This window comes from Solanum pennellii, chromosome 9 (assembly GCF_001406875.1).
Source record: "Solanum pennellii chromosome 9, SPENNV200".
Lineage (NCBI taxonomy): Eukaryota > Viridiplantae > Streptophyta > Magnoliopsida > Solanales > Solanaceae > Solanum > Solanum pennellii.
The window spans coordinates 10,892,584-10,918,357 of NC_028645.1; the positions used below are offsets into that span (position 1 = coordinate 10,892,584).

General features: G+C 32.6%; 1 protein-coding gene, 1 long non-coding RNA gene and 1 pseudogene across 2 annotated transcripts; 2 read left to right on the top strand and 1 right to left on the bottom strand.

Moving 5' to 3' along the window:
* The first annotated feature begins 2,376 nt into the window (after nt 1-2,376).
* LOC107030906 (homeobox-leucine zipper protein PROTODERMAL FACTOR 2-like) lies at nt 2,377-4,431 on the top strand. The gene is made up of 4 exons (XM_015232120.2): nt 2,377-2,540; nt 2,792-2,909; nt 3,759-3,941; nt 4,155-4,431. The coding sequence occupies exons 1-4, from the start codon at nt 2,377-2,379 to the stop codon at nt 4,359-4,361; spliced, it is 672 nt and encodes a 223-aa protein (XP_015087606.2). The 3' UTR covers nt 4,362-4,431.
* An 11,920-nt stretch (nt 4,432-16,351) lies between these two features.
* On the top strand, nt 16,352-18,230 carry LOC107029985 (annotated as a pseudogene).
* Nucleotides 18,231-23,542: 5,312 nt separating this feature from the next.
* Nucleotides 23,543-25,559, bottom strand: LOC107029684. The gene is made up of 2 exons (XR_001458050.2): nt 25,381-25,559; nt 23,543-23,915 (listed from the first exon to the last, which is right to left on the bottom strand). It is a non-coding gene; the product is annotated as an uncharacterized LOC107029684 (long non-coding RNA).
* Nucleotides 25,560-25,774: the final 215 nt, after the last annotated feature.

Sequence of the window (25,774 nt, forward strand, 5' to 3'; positions counted from 1 at the left end):
TCCACATTGTACAAATCCAAATACACTCTAGTTATTGGACGGCAGGGCCACCAATGTCGCTAAAGTATGACGAAGGGTATCTGCATATCATTTACGATAGTTTGGGGTATATTTATCCTTTTTCCCTTTAAACTAATGTCTAACTCAAAAACATCAATGTCTAACTCTTTTAGGACAAAAATTCGCTAATTAAACATGTTTGGCGCGTGGCTGAAAGGACCCAACGCTATATGATCTCACATACCTTGTAGGATTAAATCCTTCGCTAAATCCACAACTATATTGAACGATCTTGACGAATCTTGCCCTTGCTTCTTCTTTCTCCTCTTTTCTCTTTTTTCCTTTCTCCAAGCCCTAGCGAAGATTTCCAATTTTCTAAATCGACCAAAATATGATTTGACCCATATTAAACTTCTAAAAATGTATTAAAATAATAGGGCAAGTATTAGACTAAAGTACCCTTCCAAAATTTGAATTGTACTTTCCTTAATCAAACAGCCCAACTTCCAAAATGTGTATCTCACTCATACAAACTCGGAATCGCGCAAACTTGGCGGGTTGGAGAGATCATTCCAAGAGATATATTACCATATCTAGAAGTACATCTAACTCATGATCTAGGAGTTATGGCCGTTTGAAATTGACGAAAACTCAACTTATTCTAACTTAACAAATTTTCCAGATTTTCCATTCTTTCCAAAAATGACTATTTTCAATTCTTAAATTCTTCCTAGTTAATTTGATTTGCGAGATGTTACACCTCATTACAAAATATTAGGAATTATTGAAATACACTAATGAATTACATTGGAGTGACACGATGAAAACTTTTGAAATTTGATTCGGGCTAATGTCATCTACTTGTAGTGAGAATTGTTACGTTATAGAATTTTTGGTGTAGCGCTTGGTAGGTCACTCTAACAGGGTATTTAAGCTAGGACTATGGACCATAGTTGGTGTAGGTGATAGCTAAATTGATTTCCAATTTATGTTATGTGTTCATGTTAACTGTTTAACTAGTATTACTTGTACATTTCGTGTTCTTGGAGATAGGGGAATGTTATGGATATTAATTGTTATTCTTATCTGATGAACGGTCTTAAATACTTGTTAATTTTACAAGTGTGAGTTGTTTCATTTGTGGTTGTGATTATTTTGATGTTTTTGACTTTCAATTGGCTCGTGTACCACGCCTTGTAAATAAGGTATATCGATTGGCTCGAGTACCACACCTAATACATATTCTATTATGATTTGCTCAGGTACCACACCTGATACAAGTTCTATCATGGATGAATATATGTATGTTTTGATGTACTTGTGTGTTGGTCTGTGAGTGGTTGCATTAGTTTGTTAATATGCTGGAGTGGTTCTTGTATCATCGAGATTGCATGTTGATTAAGCACCACAAATGATGTTTTAGAGATCGGGGTTGTATAGCTACAAGTTTTATGTTTCTTCTAATTATTTAATAGATATTATGTGGTGAATTTGGGTCAACTAATCATGCCTATTAGTACATGTTGTTTGTACTGATACTATTCGTGTTATGTTACTTACTTATTTGGTGTAGTTTGGTTGCAGGATCATGTATGTTTCCTAGATGAAGATGATGTTGATCGATCCACAACAACTTCTACCCCTCTCTTCCTTATAAGATCCATTTTGTTAAACCTTTTTTATGGCATATTGGTTAATGTTTTGTGACGACAAAGTCACCGTTAATACTTATATTTAGTGGCAACTCAAAAAGTCGTAAAAAATAGCATTTAGTTATGGAAGTACTTGCCACAACTCCAATGTCGCCACTAAACACTTACAGTGGCAATTTTGTGGGATTTTGTGGCGACTTTCGTCGCTGCATAAAGCCCAATTTCTTGTGGTGAATTATGATGAGATTTGTGTCTTGTTTTAATATTTGTATTCTTAAGAAGTTCTTTTACCTTTTAGACTAGCTCTTAGAAAGGGTTTTCCGTTGTATGTGCAAAAAAAGCTTTTTATTGTAATTAAGGTTGAGATTGGTTCTTTTATTTTATTTAGGTGAAATATCATTTTTTTTACTTTTGCGTTATCAAGTTTAAATTAGGTGGTAAAAATCCTCCTATCTATGTGTTAGAATAAGTGCTCACACGGGCTAATAATTGAGTCTGTGACACAAAACAAATTAAGCTCTTCATCTTTAGTTTACTTATAAGCTAAGTACTTTTATATACATTAAAAGAAACTTTGACTTTGACCAACCATATTTATGAATGTTAGACTATTTAATCTTATTTCATTAAATGTTTTTTCCACAAAAATTCATGATTTCATTTCGAAGACCCTATAAATCCAAGATTGGACAAGTTTTCTTCTACATATATTTTTTCATTGAGGATGAACTTTATTTGTTCATCACATTTTTATTTTCTCTCTTGTTTCATTCTTCTCTCGTTTATGACTTCTCAAAATGATGCAAGTGTTGGGTCAACTTCTGGTCAACACATCGGAAAATCGATTTTTCAACATTCGTATCAACAAATAATTGAGAAACTTGAAGAGTGAGTTTGTTGAATAAATAATTTTTTGCCTTTTTTTTCCTTTTATATTTTCTGAATTTTTACTCATTGATGATGTTCTTTATGATGTCTATCATAAGTTTTTGTGCATCGAACTACTAAAAATAAGCAATTATTATTTTTGATAGTTGAAATCTATGAATTTTAGATATGTGACTTAACTTATGTTGTTAATTTATTTTTTTTATGTAATTGATTTTCTTCATTGTAACATATATTTTGTTTTTTATTAGGGTGTTTAGCCAAAATCCAAATCCAGAAAATGATGTGATAGAGCAATTGAGTGAGGATCTAGGGCTTGATGCAACACAGGTCAAGATTTGGTTTTATGACAAAGGAAACGACATCAAGGTTTTTATTATAAATTTTTTACGGTCACTTGAAATATATATATTTATGTTGTGTACATATAAATGTTAAATGTTCCTCTGATAATATGTTCAAATTATTGACTTTTATGGACAAATGGAAGTTTTTAGAAAATAACAAAGGTTTTTAAATGCTAATTGTTATGGGTTTGACATATGTGCGTGACACTTCAAAGTTTTTAATTATTTTTTTTTTTTGGTTAAATTCATGTTTTGATTATTGATCTGCTTTATTTCGATTTTGATCCTTATGTTTGGCTATACACATTAAACCTTCAATTAAATTAAATCTTTTATTTTGCTCCTTTAAGCTTATGGATGTTAAACAGTTATCATAATCCATGTTTAAAACATATTTAACTTAATTGAAGGTTTAATATGCTTAGTCAAATAATCCAAGAACCAAAATCATAATAACAAAACAATAATTCAGGGATCAAAAATATTATTTGCCCTATAGTTTAATTAGTTTCTAAAATACAGTTAATTAACACAAAATATTATGTTATGTCTAGTGTTTAGAATAAGTTAGAAAATTTTAGATAGGGTCTAATGTTTTTTCAATAGATTTTAGGTTTGCTAGCTCTCAAATAAATTTTTAGACCATGATCTAAAATAATTCTATAAGTTTTTAGCACAATAAAAAGATGACCACTTACTAGAGAAATGTCTCAAAAGGAGACGATTGATGAATTATTTTGCTAAACTACTCCTCATCAACGTTATCACAATAATAATGATCTAGTCACATTTTTATTTTTTAAAATTATACCTTTCACTATTAACATATATATTGTAATTAAATTGTCATATTGAATTATACTTATTTCAGGCCCAACAAATCCTGGAAGAAAAAAGTAAGATTGAGCATTTGAAAAACAAAATTATGTATTCAGAGAATTTTCAAATGTGTTTGAATTTGAAGCAACAATTTTGTGCTGCTAGCAACAATCCTGAGCAACAACGAGCTATCCTACAAGACTTGCTAAATGAATATGCTAAATTTGGTGAAGATGTTAGTTTTCATTTCCTATTATTTAACTATATGCTACTTGGATACTTTAAAAATATTTCTGAATTTGTGTCCTAACCTTCAAAAATGAACTATTTTTGGAGGATTCAACAACACAAATCCAGTATTATTTTTAAAAAGTTTGAGTAACATAGTATATAATTGTTTTTTTATATATTGTATGACTCACGTGTTTTCTTGCCTATCCCATGACAGGTTATGATGATATCGAAGATAATTGATCACTTCATTAAAGATATGGAAGGATATCATGACATATTGTTTTCTGAATTTGAATCCAAACTAGATAGCCTTGGTAATTACAAAGATCCCAAAGGCCTAGATTTGGAGCTTAGATTGGGTTGTTACAAAGATCCCAATGGCCTAGATTTGGAGCTTAAATTGGGATTGAAAAGTGATTAATGAAAGGATTAAGTGGTAACAATGAACAAGTTGTTTTTAGTATTTTCTCAAGTATCATCATGCAACTATATGTGTCATCTAATAAACTATATATGCTAAGTTTCTCCATATATTTACTATATGTAATGTTGGATTTACCAAATTCCTAATTTTTAAGCTTCTTTACTTAACTCCCAAAATAAAGTTACAATTGACTTTTTATTCTTCTTGTCTCTAATACCTAGTGATTTGAACATGTTTCAAGATTTTTATACATTAACAGTATATTGAATTACAAATCTAATCAGGGTTTAAGTTAGCTATATTGTAATCAATACATCTAAAAGAGTTTGTGCTATAAACTAGAAAATAGTAGGTACGTTGATAGAAACCTTGTTGCGATTTCCATAAATGGTTATTTATTGGTAAGATTTTACATGCAACGTCTTGTACTCCCTCCAGAACGTACCATTGAAACTCCTACTGATTATACCTAAGTCCAAACCGATAAATGAATGATATATGTTTGATAATGCACGACCATCACGTAATCTTGACTAATTATAGATTTTTACTTCATAAATCACTTAATTGTGGTAAATTTTGGTATTAACATCTAGTGAGAATGATGTTTTTTACTTGGAAAGAAAACACAAATACCACAAAATTATTTGGTTCTTGATGATTAATTGAACATTTTCCTTAGTAATTATTAGAGTCCACCTATTTGAATTTAAAGATTGTACTTAATTTTAAATTCAATTGCCATAGTTTTGTAAAATATTAGCAATATAAAATTATCTACGACAATAAATATATAGACAAGATATATGGAAATGCTTTCTTATTTCTTTTTTTTGTACTTTTCCATTGATCCTTTAATAAAATATTCATCGCCTATTTATATTACAAAATATCTCTTCAAAGTTACATGAATTAAAGTGTTCATTTATTTCGTACATGAACTTCAAAGATAGTTACGGATGAGTTTTGAAGTGAGTTACAAATGACATCCACATTAATGCATTTATAACACTCCCCCTTGGATTTCCATAGATAATTGTCTCGTTAAAACCTTACTAGGAAAAGTTCTGTGGGAAAAAGCCTAGTGAAGGAAAAAGAGTATACACATCTTATAATACGCCTTGAGTGCTGTCTCATTAAAAACCTTACAAGGAAAACCCGATGGGACAAAACCTTGGCTAAGAGAAAAAGAGTACAGCGCGTATTTACTCCTCCTGATGAAGAACTTATTTGATATCTTGGAGACGACGCATCCCAATCTTATATCTTAGCTTCTCAAATGTTGGCGTTGTCAATGCCTTAGTGAATAAATCTGCAAGATTATCGCTCGAACGAATCTGTTGAACATTTATCTCACCATTTTGTTGAAGATCATGTGTGAAAAAGAAATTAGGTGAAATATATTTTGTTCGATCTCCTTTGATATATCCTCCCTTTAATTGTGTTATGCAAGCAGCATTATTTTCATACAATGTCGTTGGAATCTTTGTTTCACAGAAAGACCGCATAATTGCAAAATATGTTGCATCATTGATCTCAACCACACACACTTCCGACTGGCTTCATGAATGGCTATTATCTCTGAATGATTTGAAGATGTAGCAACTATTGTTTGCTTCATCGAACGTCATGATATAGTTGTACCTCCATATGTGAATAAATAGTCTGCCTGATATCGAGCTTTATGTGGGTCAAACAAATATCCTGCATCAGCATAATCGATCAACTCTGACTTGGATGCATTAGAATACAACAATCCCATATCAATTGTTCCTTGAAGATATCTGAATATATGCTTAACACCTTTCCAATGTCTTCTTGTTGGACATGAGCTTCTCGACAATAAACTTACTACGAAACAAATATTTGGTTGGGTATTGTTGGCAAGGTACATTAGTGCCCCAATAGCACTGAGCTATGGTGTTTCATCACCAAGAACCTCTTCATCACTTTCTTGAGGTTGGAATAGATCTTTATTTATATCAAGAGAACTCACAACCATTGAGGTACTCAATGGGTGTGATTTATCCATGTAAAATCTCTTTAAAACCTTTTCATTATATGTTGATTGATGAATAAATATTTCATTTGTCAAATGTTGAAGGCCAAGATAAAATTTTGTCTTACCAAGATCTTTCATTTCAAATTTTTTCTTCAAACACTCAACGGCTTTTGAAATCTCTTTAGGGGTTCCAATGATGTTCAAGTCATCAACATAAAAAGATATTATTAAAAATTCAGATTTTGACCTTCGTATAAAAATACAAGGACAAATAGGGTCATTCTTGTATCCTTCTTTTAGCAAATATTCGCTAAGACGATTATACCACATTCGCCCTGATTGTTTTAATCCATATAAGAATTTCGGAAGTTTTATCGAACAACTTTCTTTTGAATTTTTATATGCTTCAGGAACTTTGAGTGCTTCAGGGATTTTCATACAAATATTGTGGTCTAGCGAGCCATACAAATAGGCCGTGACAACGTCCATTAAACGCATTTCAAGCTTTTCATGAACTATCATATTTATTAGATACCTGAAGGTACTTGCATCTACCACAGGAGAATAAGTGATCTCCTCATAATCAATGACGGGCCTTTGTGAAAACCCTTTTGCCATAAGTCGTGCTTTATATCTTACGACTTTACCATTTTCATTGCGTTTTCGACAAAAATCCATTTATGCTCCACTAGCTTGACACCTTCAGGTGTTCGGACTATTGATCCAAAAATTTTACGTTTTTCAAGTGAAGTCAATTATGTTTGAATTACTTCCTTCCATTTTGGCCAATCATTTCTCTATCTAGGCTTATTGATAGATTTTGATTCCAAATCCTCATCTTGTTGCATTATTTCAACCGCAACATTAAAGGCAAAAATATTATCCACCACAATATTATTTGGATTCCACCTTTTTCTCGTCGCGACATAATTTATAGAGATTTCCTTATTCTCATTATTTTCAGGTACATGGACCTCCTTTGTGGTGTCATCATTTATTCTGTCTTGAAGCTCTTCATGAGAAATTGCCTCTATATTATGATAATCATCTTGATCATTCTGAGGGTGTTCACAAGGTAGTTAGTTTGCTCATTAAACAGGCATGATAGTCTTCACTCACAGAAAAGTAGTGCGGAGAACTAGTCAGAATTGTGCCTGCCATCCAATTCGTGACGTGGATGATCCGCCGAATCCATTGCTGACTTCACCACGATCGATTAGGTGAAACGGTTCTGCAAAGTTAGTTTGTTCATACAGGCAGCGGGTTATAGTAGTCAGAATTGTGCCAGCCATGCAATTCGTACTGCATGGCGATATNTCATTTCCTTTTCCCAGGATTTTTATTTTCGAAACCAATTGGTCTACCACGTTTTAAGCGTGGTCCAGACTCATTTGTCTTAACATTTTATCCTATAGGGACATCAACTCGAACTTGAGCATTAGCAGCTGGGATGTATGATTTAGTAATCCGTGGAAGGTTAGTAAATGCATCCGGCAGTTGATTTGCAATATTCTGCAAATAAATTATCTTTTGAATTTCTTGCTCACATTGATTTGGTTGAGGATCTAAATGAGACAGTGAAAGTGAATTTCAATCTATCTCATTTCCCAACTGCTTTTTTTCTCCCCCTAATGTTGGGTATACTGATTCATCAAAATGACAATCAACAAATCTTGCCATAAATAAATCTTCAGTTCTAGGTTCCAAATATTTTATAATACAACGAGATTCATACCCAACATATATCCCTAATCTTCTTTGAGGACCCATCTTTGTGCGTTGTGGTGGAGCAATTCGAACATACAACCAAAGATTCTAAGATGGGAAATATTTGTCTCCTGACCAAAAAACAATTGTAACGGGGATATGTCATGATAACTAGTTGGCCTTATGCGCACAAGTGTTGCTGCATGCAAAATAGCATGCCCCCAAATCGAAACAGACAACTTTGTTCTCATCAACAAAGGTCTAGCTATCAATAGAAGACGTTGAATCAATGACTCTGCTAAACCATTTTGAGTATGAACATGTGCAACAGGATGTTCAACTGTTATTCCAGTAGACAAACAATAATCATTAAATGTATGAGATGTAAACTCACCAGCATTATCAAGACGAATTGTTTTTATTGCATAATCTTGAAATTGTTCTTTTAACCTTATTATTTTAGCCAACAACCTCACAAAAGTCATATTGCGAGTTGATAATAAGCACACACGAGACCATCTTGTAGATGCATCTATCAATACCATATAAAATTTAAATGATCCACATGCAAGGTGAATAGGTCCACATATATCACCCTATATCCGTTTAAGAAATGCAGAGGATTCCACCTTAACCTTAGCCACTGAAGGTTTGATAATCAACTTTCCTTGTGAACAAGCAACACCAGAGAATTTCTTTGATTGAAGAACATTTTGGTTCTTCAAAGTATGCCCATGTGAATTCTCAATTACTTTGGGCATCATATTATAACCGAGATGGCCCAACCGGTCATGTCAAATGATAAAATCATTAGAATCAGTAAACCTTTTGTTTACTAGGAAATGTGATTCAACTGTACAAATATTTGTATGGTACAACCCCGAAGAAATTGCTGGCAATTTTTCATGCACAATTTTCTTATCTGCATTTATTTTAGTAATATAAAGGTATTCCACCTTTCCTTCATTCGCAGTCTCAACATGATAGACATTTTGGCGAATAACCTTGAAATTTAACAAGATTCTATGAGACTTACTACGATAGAATGCATTATCAGTTATCAATAATGTTCCTCCAGGTAGTAATAAGGCGTCTCTTCCAGAGCCCTCAATCAATTTTGTACTACCGGATATTGTATTAACATATGCCTTTTTCGTTATCAAACGAGAGAAATATTTATTTTCTCTTAGTATCGTATGAGTTGTGGCACTGTCCAGAAGACACATATCTCCACTACTCATCTTGGATCGAACTGAAGACTGAAAAAATTTATTTATCTTCACAAGAATAAAAAATACATAATAAGAAGTACGAAATTTAGCAAAAGAAATCTTAAGTACATAAACTTTAATTAAGACATTAAAAATACATAAAAACAATATTCATTTCCTAGTTCCATTATCAATCTCAGTTCTGATCCCCAAAGAAGTCCTCAGCTTCCAGATGAGTAATATCATCGATCTCATCAAAAACATCATCTTTAAATGCTAAGTTTGCCTCAACATTCTCATTATATTTTTGAGAAGATCCTACATGAATATTATCTTTGAGAGTCAAATGTGGCCCTACTTGGGCTTTAGAAGAGGAGGTGCCACCTTTATTTCCTTTCCTTTTAAAGGAATTTTGATACAACCTCACAAAATGCTCAGGTGCCCGACATTCATTTTTCGAGTGACCTTTAAGGCCACAACGATGACAGTGATCGCCCTTTCCTTTAGAAGGATTATTTTGAGAACCTACATTGTTTTCCCTTTTGTTATGACCACCACCTCGATGATTATTATATCGTCTTTTGCCTTAGGCCCGCGCACACTGTCATGGCCCTGATTATTTTATCTTATTTCAGACTGGCCATGTGCTTCAACCGCCTGTGCCTCCGGTAATGGAGCACTTCCAGCGGGACGGGCTTCGTGATTTTTCCTTAAAAGGTCATTATGTTGCTCAGCCACCAGAAGGCATGAGATCAGTTCAGAGTATTTCTGAAAACCTTTTTCACGATATTGTTGTTGTAATATCATATTAGAGGCATGAAAAGTAGTTAGCTTCTTTTCCAACATGTCCTCATCTTTTATTGTTTCACCACATAATTTCAATTGGGAAGTTATTCTACCTACAACAGAGTTATACTCAATTACGATTTTATAATCTTGAAAATATAAGTGCATCCACTCATAACGAGCCCTTGGCAATACCGTTGCCTTGACGTAGTCATACCTGCCTTACAAGCCTATCCACAAGTCAAGTGGATCTTTCACCGTTTGGTATTCAACCTTCAGGCTTTCATCAAGATGATGACGAAGGAAAATCATAGTTTTCTCTTTATCCTGACTTGATGTCGTATTTCCTTCGATTATACTATCACCAAGACCCTTAGCGGTAAGGTGAATTTCAGCATCAAATACCTATGGCAAATAATTCTTTCCAGAAATGTCAAGTGCCACAAATTCAAGTTTTGACAAATTCGACATGATGAAAACTATCATAAAATAATTGAGTTAATATTATGATGTTGGTTTCTTTATAATAAATTGTAAATAATGTTCAAATGATAAAGTACAATATGATTATATAATAAATTATATGTTACACGCAGGCACATTGAATGTCTTAAAAACATATAAACTAAAGACCTATTGAAACAGTAGATTTAATATGTAATTTTAATTGTTATACAGTATTAACGCCAATTTTTTTCCTAAGAGTTTCAAGTCATATTTAATACAATAATATTCTTTTTTGTGACACACACCAATATATTATCATAATGTATGAAAATAGTTATTTTAACGAGCATGCTATCATATTACTTTAGTAATTAATTTATAGTTATAAGTTAGTAAATAACATAACAAAAATCTATAACGTACTGATTATTATGCCAAATAAAATATCATAATAATAGCAAAATCAAGTTATATATGTTGTAGTTAAATTATAGATTAAACATTTACACAAGTCCTATTAGAGATGTTTTAAACACACAAATATATACCTGACTCTAAAAGAAAGTTGATTAACTTTTAGAAATTAATTTCGAATTAAGTATGTCTCAATTGGTTAGAGACTCGTGCTGATAACGTGCTGTAAAATGTTAGCAATATAAAATTATCTAAGACAATAAATATATAGACAAGATATATGGGAATGCTTTCTTATTTCTTTTATTTTTTATATTTTTCGATTGATCCTTTAATAAAATAATCATCGCCTATTTATAGTACAAAATATCTCTTCAAAGTTATATGAATTAAAGTGTTCATTTATTTCGTACATGAATGTTAAAGAGAGTTACGGATGAGTTTTGAAGTGAGTTACAAATGGCATCCACATTAATGCATTTATAACGCTTATTCATTGTAATAAAAGGATTACTCTGCCTTTCGGACAGGTATTAAATTAGGACTATTATACTTATTGTTAATATGTACAAAATCTATAAATGCAAAACGCATATAGCAGAACAATCATCTGCTCTTATTTTCTCAAAAGCTTCTCATACTTATTCTTTATATGGTATCAGATTCTCCCTTAATCCTATGACCGCTTCTCATAATTTCGGCAACCTGTTGTCCCTCGCAAAACAATCCAGTTCTTCCTCCATTATCCAACTACCAAACCTTTCCCTCAAACTCGACGGGAACAACTATTCCATTTGGAAAGAAAATACCTTGGACATACTCAAAGCCTTTTCTCTCGATTCTGTTGTTCTTGGTTTTAATCCTCCTCCAAGAACCATTATTGTTGCCCCAACTTCAATCACTACCGCTGCAGATTCCTGTACCACCCAATCACAATAAGAAATTACTCTAACCCTGCATATGAGGAATGGGGACGCAATGATCTTCTTATTCTAGTTTGGCTTCGTCAAATAATTTCTGATCCTCTTCTTGGTCACTTAACTCGAGTCACCTCCTCTCATGATGCTTGGACCAAAATAGATCGTATGTTTCAGTGACAGACGCGTGCTCGAGTCATGCAATTAAAATCTTAACTTCAAAACCTTTCTAAAGGCAATTTATCCATGCTAGAGTATTTTGAAAAGAAACGTGTAGTTGTCGATTCTCCAGCAGAAAGTTTGTACTTTGTACAAGATGATGACTTTATCTCCTTTGTTTTTAATGTCCTTGATTCTTCATATGGAATTTTCAAGGTTGCATTTAATATGCGTTATAGACTTATCACTCCTTAAGAACTGTTTGAACTCTTTCAAGAAGAAGAACACTTAACCAAAGAATTTCACTCTACTACCATAAACACGCAATTTGGCTCCGCTCCTTCTCATGCTATGTTAACACATATAAGTTCAGCCCTTCTTTAACCAATTTATCCCTCACCATAAAGCGATCTTCTATTCTTGGCCAGCCCCCGCTCTCTAATTATTTATCCTATAATTCTTCAAATCATGCTCAATCTATGGTACCCCCAACAATATCCCCATTCCTTTCGATTTAATGATTGTCCGTCCAAGCATCGTGTGCAATGTCAAATATTTGGTAAAATTAATCATGATGCTCGTAATTTCTACAATCGCTCCAATGAAAAGATTTTCCACCAACAAGGCAGCCACCGTTGCGGTCAACTCCCAAGCAAGCACATATTGTTTCTCCTTCAACTATTGTTGATCCTACTTGGTACTTTGACTTGGGTGCAACACATCACATGGACTTGGACATGGCTAACCTCTCCTTACAGACTTACATCGACAATGATGGTTTAACGGTTGGTAATGGTATGAAAATTCCTATTTCACACATAGGTTCTTCAATTCTGTCTACACACTCTCGCCCCATTCATCTTAATAATATTCTCCATGTTCCACAGATTTCCAAAAATTTACTTAGTATTGCTAAAATAACTCATGATAATAATGTCTATATGGAATTTCATCCTTATCATTATTATGTGAAGGATTTGCAGGTCATGAAACTTCTTCGAGGAACGCTTGATGGTGACCTTTACCGCCTTCAACCTTCATTACCTCATTCTCAGTCTTCCCCACCTTGAGTATTCCTTGGTGAACGCACTTCTCTTGTTGGTTGGCACCGTCGACTGGCTCATCCAAATGAAGCTCTTCTTTGGCGTCTTCTGTCTAACTTTAGGCTACCTGTTTCTGAGAACCTTATCAACTTTAATGTTTCTAGCAGTAATATTTCTCAATTAATTTATTCGATTTTTGGGGACCTTCTCCCGTTTCTTCTATCAATAGATCTTCCTATTTTGTTTTATTCATTAATGATTGCACCAAATTTATTTGGATATATTTTATGGCACATAAATGCAAGTCTTTCAACTCATCACTCAATTCAAATCTTTAATTGAAATTCAGTTTGGAACTAAAATGAAATCAGTCCAAACTGATTATGGAGGTGAGTGTCATAATGTATCGTCATTTTTACAAAATCATGGTATTCATCATCGTATCTCTTGACTCTTGTCCTTATACACCTCAACAAAATGGCGCACGGAACACCGAAATCGAATTATAATTGAAAAATTAAAGGACTCGCTCTTCTTTCTCATGCTTCTCTTCCATTTCAACTTTGGGAGCATGCATTTCATACTGCTACATACTTATCCAATATTACCATATCTTCTTCCCTATCCTTCAAACTACCATATGAATTACTTTGCAACAGTTCTCCTCGTTATGATTTTCTCAAAACTTTTGGTTGCCTATGTTATCCCTTTCTTCGACCCTACAAAAATCATAAAATTGATTTTCGATCTCTTCCTTATGTCTTTATAGGGTATAGTTCTCATCACAAAGGTTACCTTTATTACCACGTCGCGTCTTCCCGAATATATATTAATCAGCATGTTGTGTTCGATGAACATACTTCTCCTTATTCCTCCATGCTGCCAATCACACAATCATCCTCTCCCTCACTACATTCCAGCAACTCATCCCTTTCTTTACTCGATCAAGCTTCTCAACATATAGTGCGTTCACATTCTGCCGCACACCACATCGTGGAAAGGTCATTAACAAATATTTCGAGTGTATTATCTATACCCTCACCTGCACACTAGTAATTAAAATGTACCTGTACATTAACCCATCCGTCGACCTGAGCATCTATCATCTACTGGTTCCTCTTACCCGACCACAACTCCTTCATATTTTCTCCCATCAGATACCCTTCACCATCACATGGTGTTCGAAGTAAAACCAAAAAGCTCTTATAATATCTCATCATTCTTTTCCTCCTAATCCCTCTCACATTCCAAAACCTACAACATATCATCAAGCCTCAAAATTCATAAATGGCACCAAGCTATGCAGACAGAATTTTTAGCTCTTATGCGAAATAAGACTTGAACATTAGTTCCACCATCGTCTAACTCTAACATTGTTGGTTGTAAATGGGTCCATAAGATCAAGAGGAAAGTCGATGGATCAATTGAACGTCACAAAGATTGCCTTGTACTTAAAAGCTTTCACCAAGAGGAGGGTGTTGATAACTTCGATGCATTTAGTCCCATTGTTAAGCCCACAACCATTCGGTTTATCCTGTCTCTAGTTGTGACAAATAAGTGGACTATTTGGCAACTTGATATCAACAATGTCTTCTTAAATAGTAATCTGTCTGAACAGGTATTTTTGGAGCAACAAAAGGATTTGTTGATCTTAACCAGACACATTTTGTATGCAAATTAAACAAGGCCTTATATGGCCTCAAGCAAGAACCACGTTCTTGGTTAAATAAGTTAAAGGTTTTTCTCCTCACCATTGGCTTCCACTCTTGTTAATCTAAGTCCTCTCTTTTTGTGCAGCAGGCTTCTAAGAACACTACATATATATGTTGTTGTTTATGTGGATGACCTTATTATAACTGGCAGTGATAGTGATTTTATCACTAACATTTATTCAATCTCTTGATCAACAATTCTCTCTCAAGGATCTTGGTTCATTAAATTATTTTCTTGGTGCGCCCTGAGGTAACTCCAACACCATATGGGATTTTTGCAAGTACATTCGCGACTTACTTCGTCACACTAACATGGTTGGTGCTAAGCCCATTTCTAGTCCGGCTAAACCTGGATCTCGTCTTATTCTTTATAGTGATCCTCTGCCTGATGCTCATTTATATTGTTGTGTTGTTGGTGCCTTCAACATGTAACTATCACTAGGCCAGAAATACCCTATGCAGTCAATAGGGTATGTCTATTCATGCAATCACCCACCATTTCTCATAGGTCAACTGTCAAACGCATACTTTAATATCTGAAAGGATCCCTCCATGATGGCCTCTTCCTACAACCTATGTCTGATTCTAGTTTGGTAGCCTTTTCGTATGCTGGTTGGATGTCTGACCTTGATGATAGTAGTTGATCCCAACATGGTTTTGCACTATTTTTTGGAGGTAACTTGATCAATTGGTCTTCTTGAAAACTAAAGGTTGTATCCCACTCAAGCGCTGAAGCTGAGTATCACGCTTTAGCTCTGGCAACTACTGAATCGATCTGGCTACAACAACTTATCAGTGAAATGCATGCCCCTCTCACTGCACCTCCCATCGGTCTTTGTGATAAGCACAATTTTTATCTCGGTATCATGTCATCCATCAACGGTCAAAGCATATTCGTGTTGATTATCAATTTGTCTGAGAGATGGTTGAAGATCAATCTTTGGTGGTTCGCTATATTTCATCTCAAAATCAAATAGCAGATATCTTTACTAAAGTTGTTGGCACGACTCGGTTCCTCAACCCTTAGATCAAAGCTCATCGATGTTTCCTAGAAGATGATGATGGTGATCAATCCACAAAAACTTTTATTCTTCTCTTCCTTATGATGGAAGTAGTGTTTTGTTCTAATATTTGTATTCTCTTAGAAGCTCTTGTACCTTTTAGATTAGTTCTTAGAGATAATTTTTCGTTGTACGTGCAAAAAAGTATTTTGTTATAATTAAGGTTTGAGATTGATTCTTTTATTTTATTAAGGTAAATATCATGTTTCGCATTACTTCTGCATTATCAGTTTTAATTGGGTGGTAAAGATCCTCCTATGTGGGTGTTAAAATAAGAGGCCACATGGCCTAATAGTTGAGTCGTGACACAAACAAATTAAGTTCTTTATCTCTATTTTACATATAAACTAAGTACTTTTATAAATATTAAAAGAAATTTTGACTTTGACCAACCATATATATGAGTAATTAGACTATTTATTCTTATTCCATTTAATGTTTGTCCACAAAAATTCATGATTTCATTTTGAAGACCCTATAAATCCAAGATTGGACAAGTTCTCGTCTACACATACTCCTTCTTTGAGAATGAACTTTATTTGTTCATCACATTTTTCTTTTCTCTTTTATTTCATTCTTCTCTAGTTTGACTTTTCAAAATGATGCAAGTGTTGGGTCAACTTCTGGTCAAGAGATCGGAAAATCGATTTTTCAACATTCCTATGAACAAACAATTAAGAAACTTGAAGAGTGAGTTTGTTGAATAAATAATTTTTTGGCTCTTTTTATTTTATCCTTTCATATTTTCTGAATTTTTTCTCATCGATGATGTTCTTTATGATGTCCATCATAGGTTTTTGTGCCTTTCACTACGAAAAATGAGAATTAATTTGTCAAAATTATTATTGAGCATCGTTCACAATTATTATTATTGATAGTGAAATCTATGAATTTGAGATATGTGTATTAACTTATGTTGTTAATCTTTTTATGAAATTGATTTTCTTCATTGTAACATATATTTAGTTTTTCATTAGGGTGTTTAGCCAAAACCCAAATCCAGCAAATGATGTGATAGAGCAATTGAGTGAGGATCTAGGGCTTGAGACAACACAAGTAAAGATTTGGTTTTATAACAAAGGACATCACATCAAGGTTTTTATTATAAAATTTGTATGGTCACTTGAAATATATCATATATATAGTGTACATATAAATGTTAAATGTTCCTTTGATAGTATGTTAAAATTGTAAACTTTTACGGACAAATGGAAGTTTTTAGAAAACAACAAAAGGTGTTTAAATGCTAATTGATTGTGGATTTGACATATGTGTGTGACACTTCAAGTTTTTAATTTTTTATTAGTTAAATTCATATTTCGGTTATTGATTTATTTTATTTCGATTTTGATCCTTATGTTATTTGGCTAAGCACATTAAACCTTCAATTAAGTTTAATGTTTGATTTGCTCCTTTAAGCTGATGGATGTTAAATAGTTAACATAATCCATGTTCAAAACATATTTAAGTTAATTGAAGGTTTAATATGCTTAGTCAAATAATCCAAGAACCAAAGTAATAATTTAGGAATCAAAAATATTATTTTCCCCAAGTATGATTAATTTCTAAAATACGGTTGATTAACACAAAATATAAGGTTATGTCTAAAGTTTAGAATAACTTTAAAAAATTTCGATAGGTCTAATGTTTTCTCAAAAGATTTTAGACTTGCTAGTTCTAAAATAAAATCTTTAGACCATGGTCTAAAATAATTCTACGAAAAGTTAGCACAATAAAAAGAGGACCACTTACCAGACAGATGTCTCAAAAAGAGAAGATGGATGAATTATTTTGCTAAACTACTCCCAATCACTGTTATCACAATAATAATAATCTAGTCACGTTTTTATTTTTTAAAATTATATCTTTCACTATTAACATATATATTGTAATTAAATTGTGATATTGAATTATACTAATTCATGCCCAACAAATCATGGAAGAAGAAAGTAAGATTGAGCATTTGAAAAACAAAATAATGTATTCTGAGAATTTTCAAATGTGTTTGGATTTGAAGGAACAATTTTGTGCTGCTAGCAACAATCCTGAGCAGCAACTAGCTATCCTACAAGACTTCCTAAATGAATATGCTAAATTTGGTGAAGATGTTAGTTTTCATTTGCTATTATTTAACTACATGCTACTCGGATACATTAAGAAATATTTCTAAATTCGAGTAACATAGTTAATGAACGTTATTTTCTATATTGTATGAGTCACGTGTTTTCTTGACCATCCCATGACAGGTTACGATTATATCGAAGATAATTGACCACTTCATTGAAGATATCGAAGGATTTCATGACATGTTGTTTTCCGAATTTGATCCAAACTAGATAGTCTTTGTAACTACAAAGATCCGAATGGCCTAGATTTGGAGCTTAGATTGAGATTGAAAAGTGATTAATGAAAGGATTAATTGGTAATCATGAATTAATTGTTTTTAGTATTTTCTTTAAGTCTAATTATGCAACTATGTTGGATTTACCAAATTCCTACTTTTAAGCTCCTTTACTCAACTCCAAAAATGAAGTCACAATTGACTTTATTCTTCTTGTCTCTAATACCTAGTGATTTGAATATGTTTTAAGATTTTTATACATGGGCAATATATTGATTTTCAAATAAATACTTTAGAGTTTAAGTTGGGTATATTGTAATCAATACATCTAAAAGAGTTTGTGCTTTAAATAAGAAAACAGTAGGTGTGAACCTTGTTGCTATTTCCATAAATGGTTATTTGTTGGTAAGATTTTACATACAACGTCTTGCACTCCCTACAAAACGTACCATTCACACTACTGTGTGTTTATACCTAAGTCCAAACCTATAAACGAATGATATATGTTTGAATATACACAACCATCACATAATCTTGACTAAATAGTACTATATATTTTTACTTCATAAATCACTTAATTGTGTTAAATTTTGGTATAAACATCTACTGAAAATAATGTCTTTTACTAGAAGACCCCATATAAATATGTGGTTCCATTAATATGATAAATTAATAATTCTTTTAAAAGTAAAAATAAAAAAAAATTATGTTTGCCGACGGATAAAATTCGTCACTATCCAATGAAAATCCGTCACTAAACATGATTAGTGACGGATTAACAACGAATTATTGACTGTTGCTATTACGCTCATTAATAAGCTTTTAGTGACGAAAATATGAGTTTCGTCACTAGTTTTGCAACGTCATAGTGACGAAATATTTTTGTCGCCATTGTTAGCGACGGGCATAGTCGTTATTATATTTATATAATTTGGTTGTTGATTTCATAATTCTAGGACAAAAAATGAGTTCCGTCACAAGTTTAGTGACGTAATAGTGACGAATATATTCGTCGTCATTGTTAGAGACGTACATAGTTGTCATTATATTTATATGATTTTGTTGCTAATTTCACAATTCATTTCATCATTATGGATAAAGTTGCGATGTAATATCCGTCGCAACATATTCCATCTCAACATATTAGGCCTTCAATAATTTGTCGCTAATCTGTCGCCAACATTCTTTACATTGCAACGACCAAATAGTCGCGAAAATTTGTTGCTACATACTTTTGGTTAAAATATTAAAAGAAAACTAATCAAGTACTCTTAAATGAACCTACGTAATGTTACGACACAATTCATAGTTTCCAAATAGCATGACAATATCAAAAATTAAAGTTGCAGGGACTAAGAGATACGATCGTCACTTAATATTGAGGGATCAACCTCATCCACATTAGTAGTAGGAGGCACTATAGGTGTCACAAGCAATGGGTTGCCAGAGGGATAAGTAATCGTTGCTTGCACCTGCTCAATAATAATAGGAATAATGTAAGTGTAGGCATCAATATTTTCTTTACAAACTCATCCATATTTGCCGTCGATGTTGATTGAGAAAATGGAGGTGGTAATGATGATGAGCCACAACAATTCTACCCATAGTAATTTTTTGCTTCAGATCCAAGATTGTACATTCTTCTTTTCTTTTCTGCCCCGTAGCTTAGTTATATGCTTTACATTGATCATTATCAGTTTGAGACACATATATTTACCGTAATATATTTCATATTTTTCCTATAATAAGTAGAGGGAATGAGAAAGCATTAAAGATAGGGAACAAAGCAAATTTTGAAGGAAAATGCAGAAAGCTTTTAAGCTTAAGTGCAGTGAATATTTTTCAACCATATGATAAAAACAGGACAAGAGTTCTCAAGATCCCTGAAAACACAAAAAAAAAAAAAAAAGGACAAGAAGTGTCGAGACTTTCCAAAACACACACACAAAAACACTTCACAAATGATAATAAATCAAGGAATCAAGTTGCGGGAAACTACTATGATAATGTACATTTCTCAAATTTCTCATTTGGGATTCATGACAGCCCAATGGTGTCTACTGCAACTCTCATTCAAATTGAACTGCGAAAGTAACCTGCAAGCACTCACACTATGATCGAAAGAACCTAGCCCACTCAACATGATAATCAGGAGCTGCAAAAAGTAAAATCGAAGAACAACAAATTCAAGACAATAAAGAGAAATCAAGTGAGCCCCTCCCTAACACTTACTGTGATGATGCTTACACTAACCGTGAAGGTCATTTACACAATGGTGTAAATGAACCAATTAGCAAGAATGTTACTCTTTTGCAACATGCACATAAACATGTCCAATAGGAGATTGTGATTTTATCAGATAACATAAAATTCTCCGCTGACAAATACTAGAACCCATTATCAAATGGACAAAAACAGCCCAGGGTAATCAAAATCACCAACCTCCTCACAATAATACCAAGAAGAACTTTTTGTTTTTAGATTAAGATTTGTGTTATGCATTAAGAGTCTGTTTGGCTCAGCTTAAAAGCTGGTCAAACTGACTTAAAAGCTGATTTTTGACTTATTTAGCTGTTTGGCAATACTTAAAATAACTTATTTTAAGTTACAAAAAAATTATTTTAAGCCAAAAGTTAAAAGCTGGGGTAGGGGTGCTTTTTTTTTTTAGCTTATAAGCTGTTTTAAGTTGACCACATTTTTACCTTTTTGCCCTTAATATTTTTATACAATCTCCAAATTACCCACATAACCCTAAAATCTCTTTCTTCCATAACCCTTAATATTTTTGCCCTCAATATTTTTAGACAATTATTATTATCTATGGATGAAACTAAAATAAATCTTAAATCGTTCTTTGATCTATTCAAATTATATATCTTTAAAATCTATGATAAATTTATATTCCTCTTATAAATAATTTGTGATGAGAAAGAAATATGTGAATGATAGCAAAATATAACTATTTATGGCTGTAAAATATAAATTAATTAACTTTTATTATGTTAACAACTTTTGAGGGTATTTCAGACATTTTGATTTAAAAAGCTGTTTATCAACACTTATTTGCCAAACACATCAACAACTTTTTTTTTAACTTCAGCACTTTTATCCAAACGCATAACTGCTTATTTTAAAAATAAGTTTCAGCACTTTCAAAAGTACTTTTTTAAAGCTACTTTTATTAAGCCCATCCAAACGGGCCCTAAATGGTACATGCAGCTTACAGAAATGTCAATTCATATAGGATAGAGCCCAAGAAATTCTAGATTTATACATTCATTGATTGAAAAAGAGGGTAGGATCGAGAGCTACAAAAGAAAAGAAAAGAAACGAGATGCTTGAAACTTGACTGACCAAGTTACGAGACCATCACTTTCACTGCAAGCTTTAACTTGATGCTAACTATCAGTGGCAGATCCAGAATTTGATGATTGTGGGTGCTCAAGTTAAAAAAAATCTTTCTAGAAGCTTACCAATATTTTTAGTTTAATTAATAAATGAAATACAAAAAAAAGTTGAAAAACAATATAAAAGAATATAAGAAAAAAGTCAATCGTAAAAATATATATAAAAAGAACAGTCAAATAACTATGAAAAAAGAAATTCCAGTTTTGCTTTCTTCAACCAAAAAAATAAACATACGTTGTTGTTAGAATTCGAACACTCACAGGCGGACGTCATAAAGCTTTTAAGTCACCTTTAGAACCAATGCAGCAATGAGGCCTTTTTGAACAATGGGTGCTAACGAGTTTTTTATATTAATTATCCAGTATCTTCTATATGTGTATATAAAATTTTCATTGGGGTCAATGGGTTCTCAAGCACCCGAGCCTCTCTATGTGGGTCCGCCCCTACTAACTACTTTTTCTTCTTACTACCACCAGCCTTTAATTTCTTTTAGCAGCTCCTTTCTCAGTGGTGTGAGTTGTTTTCTTTCTCTTAAGTGGAGCAGATAAGCTAACTGGAGCAGCTCCTTTCTATTGCCTTTGTGACTCTATCAATGTAGAATCTATTTTCATTTAACAGAAATTTAACACAATCTCTGAATAACCCCCCTATACGATTATTTCAATCATATGTTGCTCGTCTAAGGCATAATCATTCCAAAAATGATATTCCTATTGAGTTTACTAGCCCTGTTAACACCACTAAACATGGACTGCCAGTATTAGTATTTTAGAAAGATGATTACATAGTCAAGATGACAGCCAAATGTAAGTTTGCTCTTGTTGGATAATGAATTACACCTGAATTACACTAAAATTGCACCAAAGAAGCCTCTAACAACACTTAAATTACATTGAAGCAGCATCAGATTCACTCTAAAACGGGACGGAAATTGCACTAAAAATAACTGTACTAAAGTCACACTAAAACAACACTAGAATCTGATTAAAACAACACTAAAATTGCAGCGTAAAAGCATCAAAACAGCACCTTCATTATACAAAACCAACAACAACAAAGATGATTTTGAACCGATGAGACTTGACATTTACATTTTTAGATTGGCTTTAAAGTTTTAGACTTAAAGAGTTTGTAAAATATAAACTCACAAGTTTCTTGCGATATTCTCCTTCCCCTTTTATTTTAGAAATGAAATTCCTATATTTTACAGCTGCCTTGACCAACCAGTGTCTCTTCACTCCATTTTCACTAATGAAAACATTCCAATAAATTTTTTTCTGAAATAAATTTTGAAAGTAATACATTAATGTCCTGTCTATAAATATGAATACACTTACTAAAATCACTAACAATGAAAAGCTATATCTAGAATTCTCCCAAATAATCATTTCGTACATCATTTGAGACACCTTTCCAGTTGATTCCATTGAATTCAACTTCACTTTTGAAAGAGTTGGATACAAATTAGAGCTTGTTTTAGAATGTTTCAACATGTGTAAAGTCAAAGAGGTCATTAGAATGGTTATCATAAATTAAAAATAATATTAGTATATGATATTATATTTATTAGTTCTAACAGAATAAATAATCATATTATTGATAAATTAGCAGTAAATAGGCAGAAAAATATGCCAGCAGTTATAAAGTGATTTTCAGTTCAAACATGATCTGGAAATTTTTTACTTGAAATTCTGCCTAGCAGTTCTGCAAATTTTTTACTTGAAAATCTGCAAATTTGACAAATGCATCACTTGAGAATTTTGCGCAGCAGTTCTAATGTTCAGAAAATTAATAAGCTAGGTACCTAGCAGATGCATCACGTGACTAAGAATAAAATTTTACGGATGCATACATGGATGTACTAAGAGCATGTGGTATTACAATGAGCAGATGGTATTACAATGACTAAGTAACAACAAATTGCCTGCAACTTGAAGTGTATATTGAAAGTATTCTAGGCAGCAAAACAATCAATAGCAAAGGCTACGTGCTAGAACCCTGAATATTAAATGAAATTCACTCCAATCTGTTTCATAGTTTCTTACTATAGTAAAGAAAGATCAGTTAATTCTAACAGAAGCAACACATAATAAATATTTGTTGTTCATATAGATTGAGTTCATAAACATTCCAACAGATGCAACACAAAATAATTCTCAGCATGTCACCACGACTCTTGACAAAAATCCTAAATGTACACCTATAGATTGAGTATAAAATTTTCATCCACAGTAGATAGTAAACTGAAGCTGCTGCAAATGTCGTCTGTAGACACTTACCGATGAAGGACATCAGTAAATTATGTTGCATTTTGAGCTTCCAGCTTTGAAGCTCAACCAATTCCTTCAAAATCAGTATGGTCCAAGCATGTAAAGTAAAATCAAATACAAATACACTTTAAAAATAGGTACAAATACACTTAGCCTCAACTTAAGGTGGAGAAATGATATAATATTAAAAACAATATTCCTTTGTTAGAAAATTAGTGAAGAAGCCTAAGTAGAAAGACAAGGGTAAGAAATAAGTTACAAGAATAAAAGCAAAAGAATGAACTAACTCTACATGAGTTATAAAGGCAAGGGCCTGTGTATGGCTATTACTAGATTTACCTTCAGCAGTTTTGTTGGTATGATTTGTTGTGTAACTCAGAGGAGACAAACCCTGACCTATTACGTTACTCTGATTTGGTGTAGCAACAACTGTGTTGGTATAATCTATTGGGTTGCTTTGAGTAGACAGACCCTAACATATAGGTTATTTTGATTTTGTGTAGTTGGAGGTGCCTCAGAAATGGTTGGACTAATACTTTGAGTTGACTGTTACAATGGTTGGGGTACCACCTTGTTGATGAGAAACTATAGTGGACATGGAAACAGTTGGCATGCTATAACGAATAGCAGGAGTACTCCTACTTGAGGATTTGCCATGACCTCTACCTCGACCCATATATGTAAGCAAATATAACATATATATTGTTGTTAGATCATGACTATTACAAAATAGAATAAGACATTGTCCATAATAATGAGAACTATAACAGTTCAAGAAAGTAGAGTAAAACACTTATCAAAATCAGTAAATAACTATAAGTAATTCTAATAAGGAATCCTCTATATTAACTGTAAGTAATTCTAATAAATGCATAGTTAACTAGTATGTATAACAATTATTAAAGCTACAATTAATAGGTTTAATTAAGAGTTAAAATAAGATATACAATACACATATTTAAAAGAAGAAATTAAAGAACATTGTCCTAAATAAAAAATCAGAAACAAACAAAATACATTGAAAATACAATAGTAGATTATCAAACACTAGTCATTATTTATGTATTCTTCAAACTCTTCCGCTTCCTCATTTTCAGAACATTCAATCTTACTTCAAGCTAAACAAAATGGAAAGAGTTCATCTTTAGAATATCATATTTTCTTAAAACCCAAACGACTAAAATCTCTATTTTTAGTGGTCGAGTGAAACGATTTCTAGTTAGGCTTCATATTTTGCAACTGGAAAACGATAGTATGTGGAGTTGAAACTAAAAAACAATGGTATGTCGAGTTAATCTGATATCCTAATGCAAAATTTTAAGCGAAATTCTTAGTGGGGGTTCCTTTTTTTCAGAGAGAAAGAGTTGAAAGTCATCAAAATTGTGTGGAAATACTGTAAATTGGAGCAAGGGTTTTGATTTTATAACTGGTTCTTGCTAATTCCAACTTGGGAAATTGATTCCCCTTGATATATGAACCAACAAATCCATTTACGGAAACTGAAGCTTTGAAAATGAAAATGGAGTTTGAGCGCTTACCTTTCTTGATTGGGACTTGCTTCGGAGCTTCGACATGGAAACTTGCTTGCAAGCTTCGAGTATTACCAGCTTCGAGATGGAGTTTTAGAGATGGAGGATTGGAGTTTCTGAGCTCCATCTCTGAAAAGTGTGAGTGTGAGTGTAAATATTTTGTGCCCTAAGAATCACTTTTAAAAAATTGCAAAAAAAATTAATGACAGATTATAACATCCGTCACTTTCAAATAAATATATATGCAAAAAATATTATATTGATGGATATTTTCGTCACTATATAATATAAATTTTACAAAAATATATATATATAAGTTTAGCGACCTTTTTTATGTTGCTAGTTCTGTCGCAAAATATTAATTTAATTTGTCACTCTTATTTTGTTGCTAAATTCATAGGGA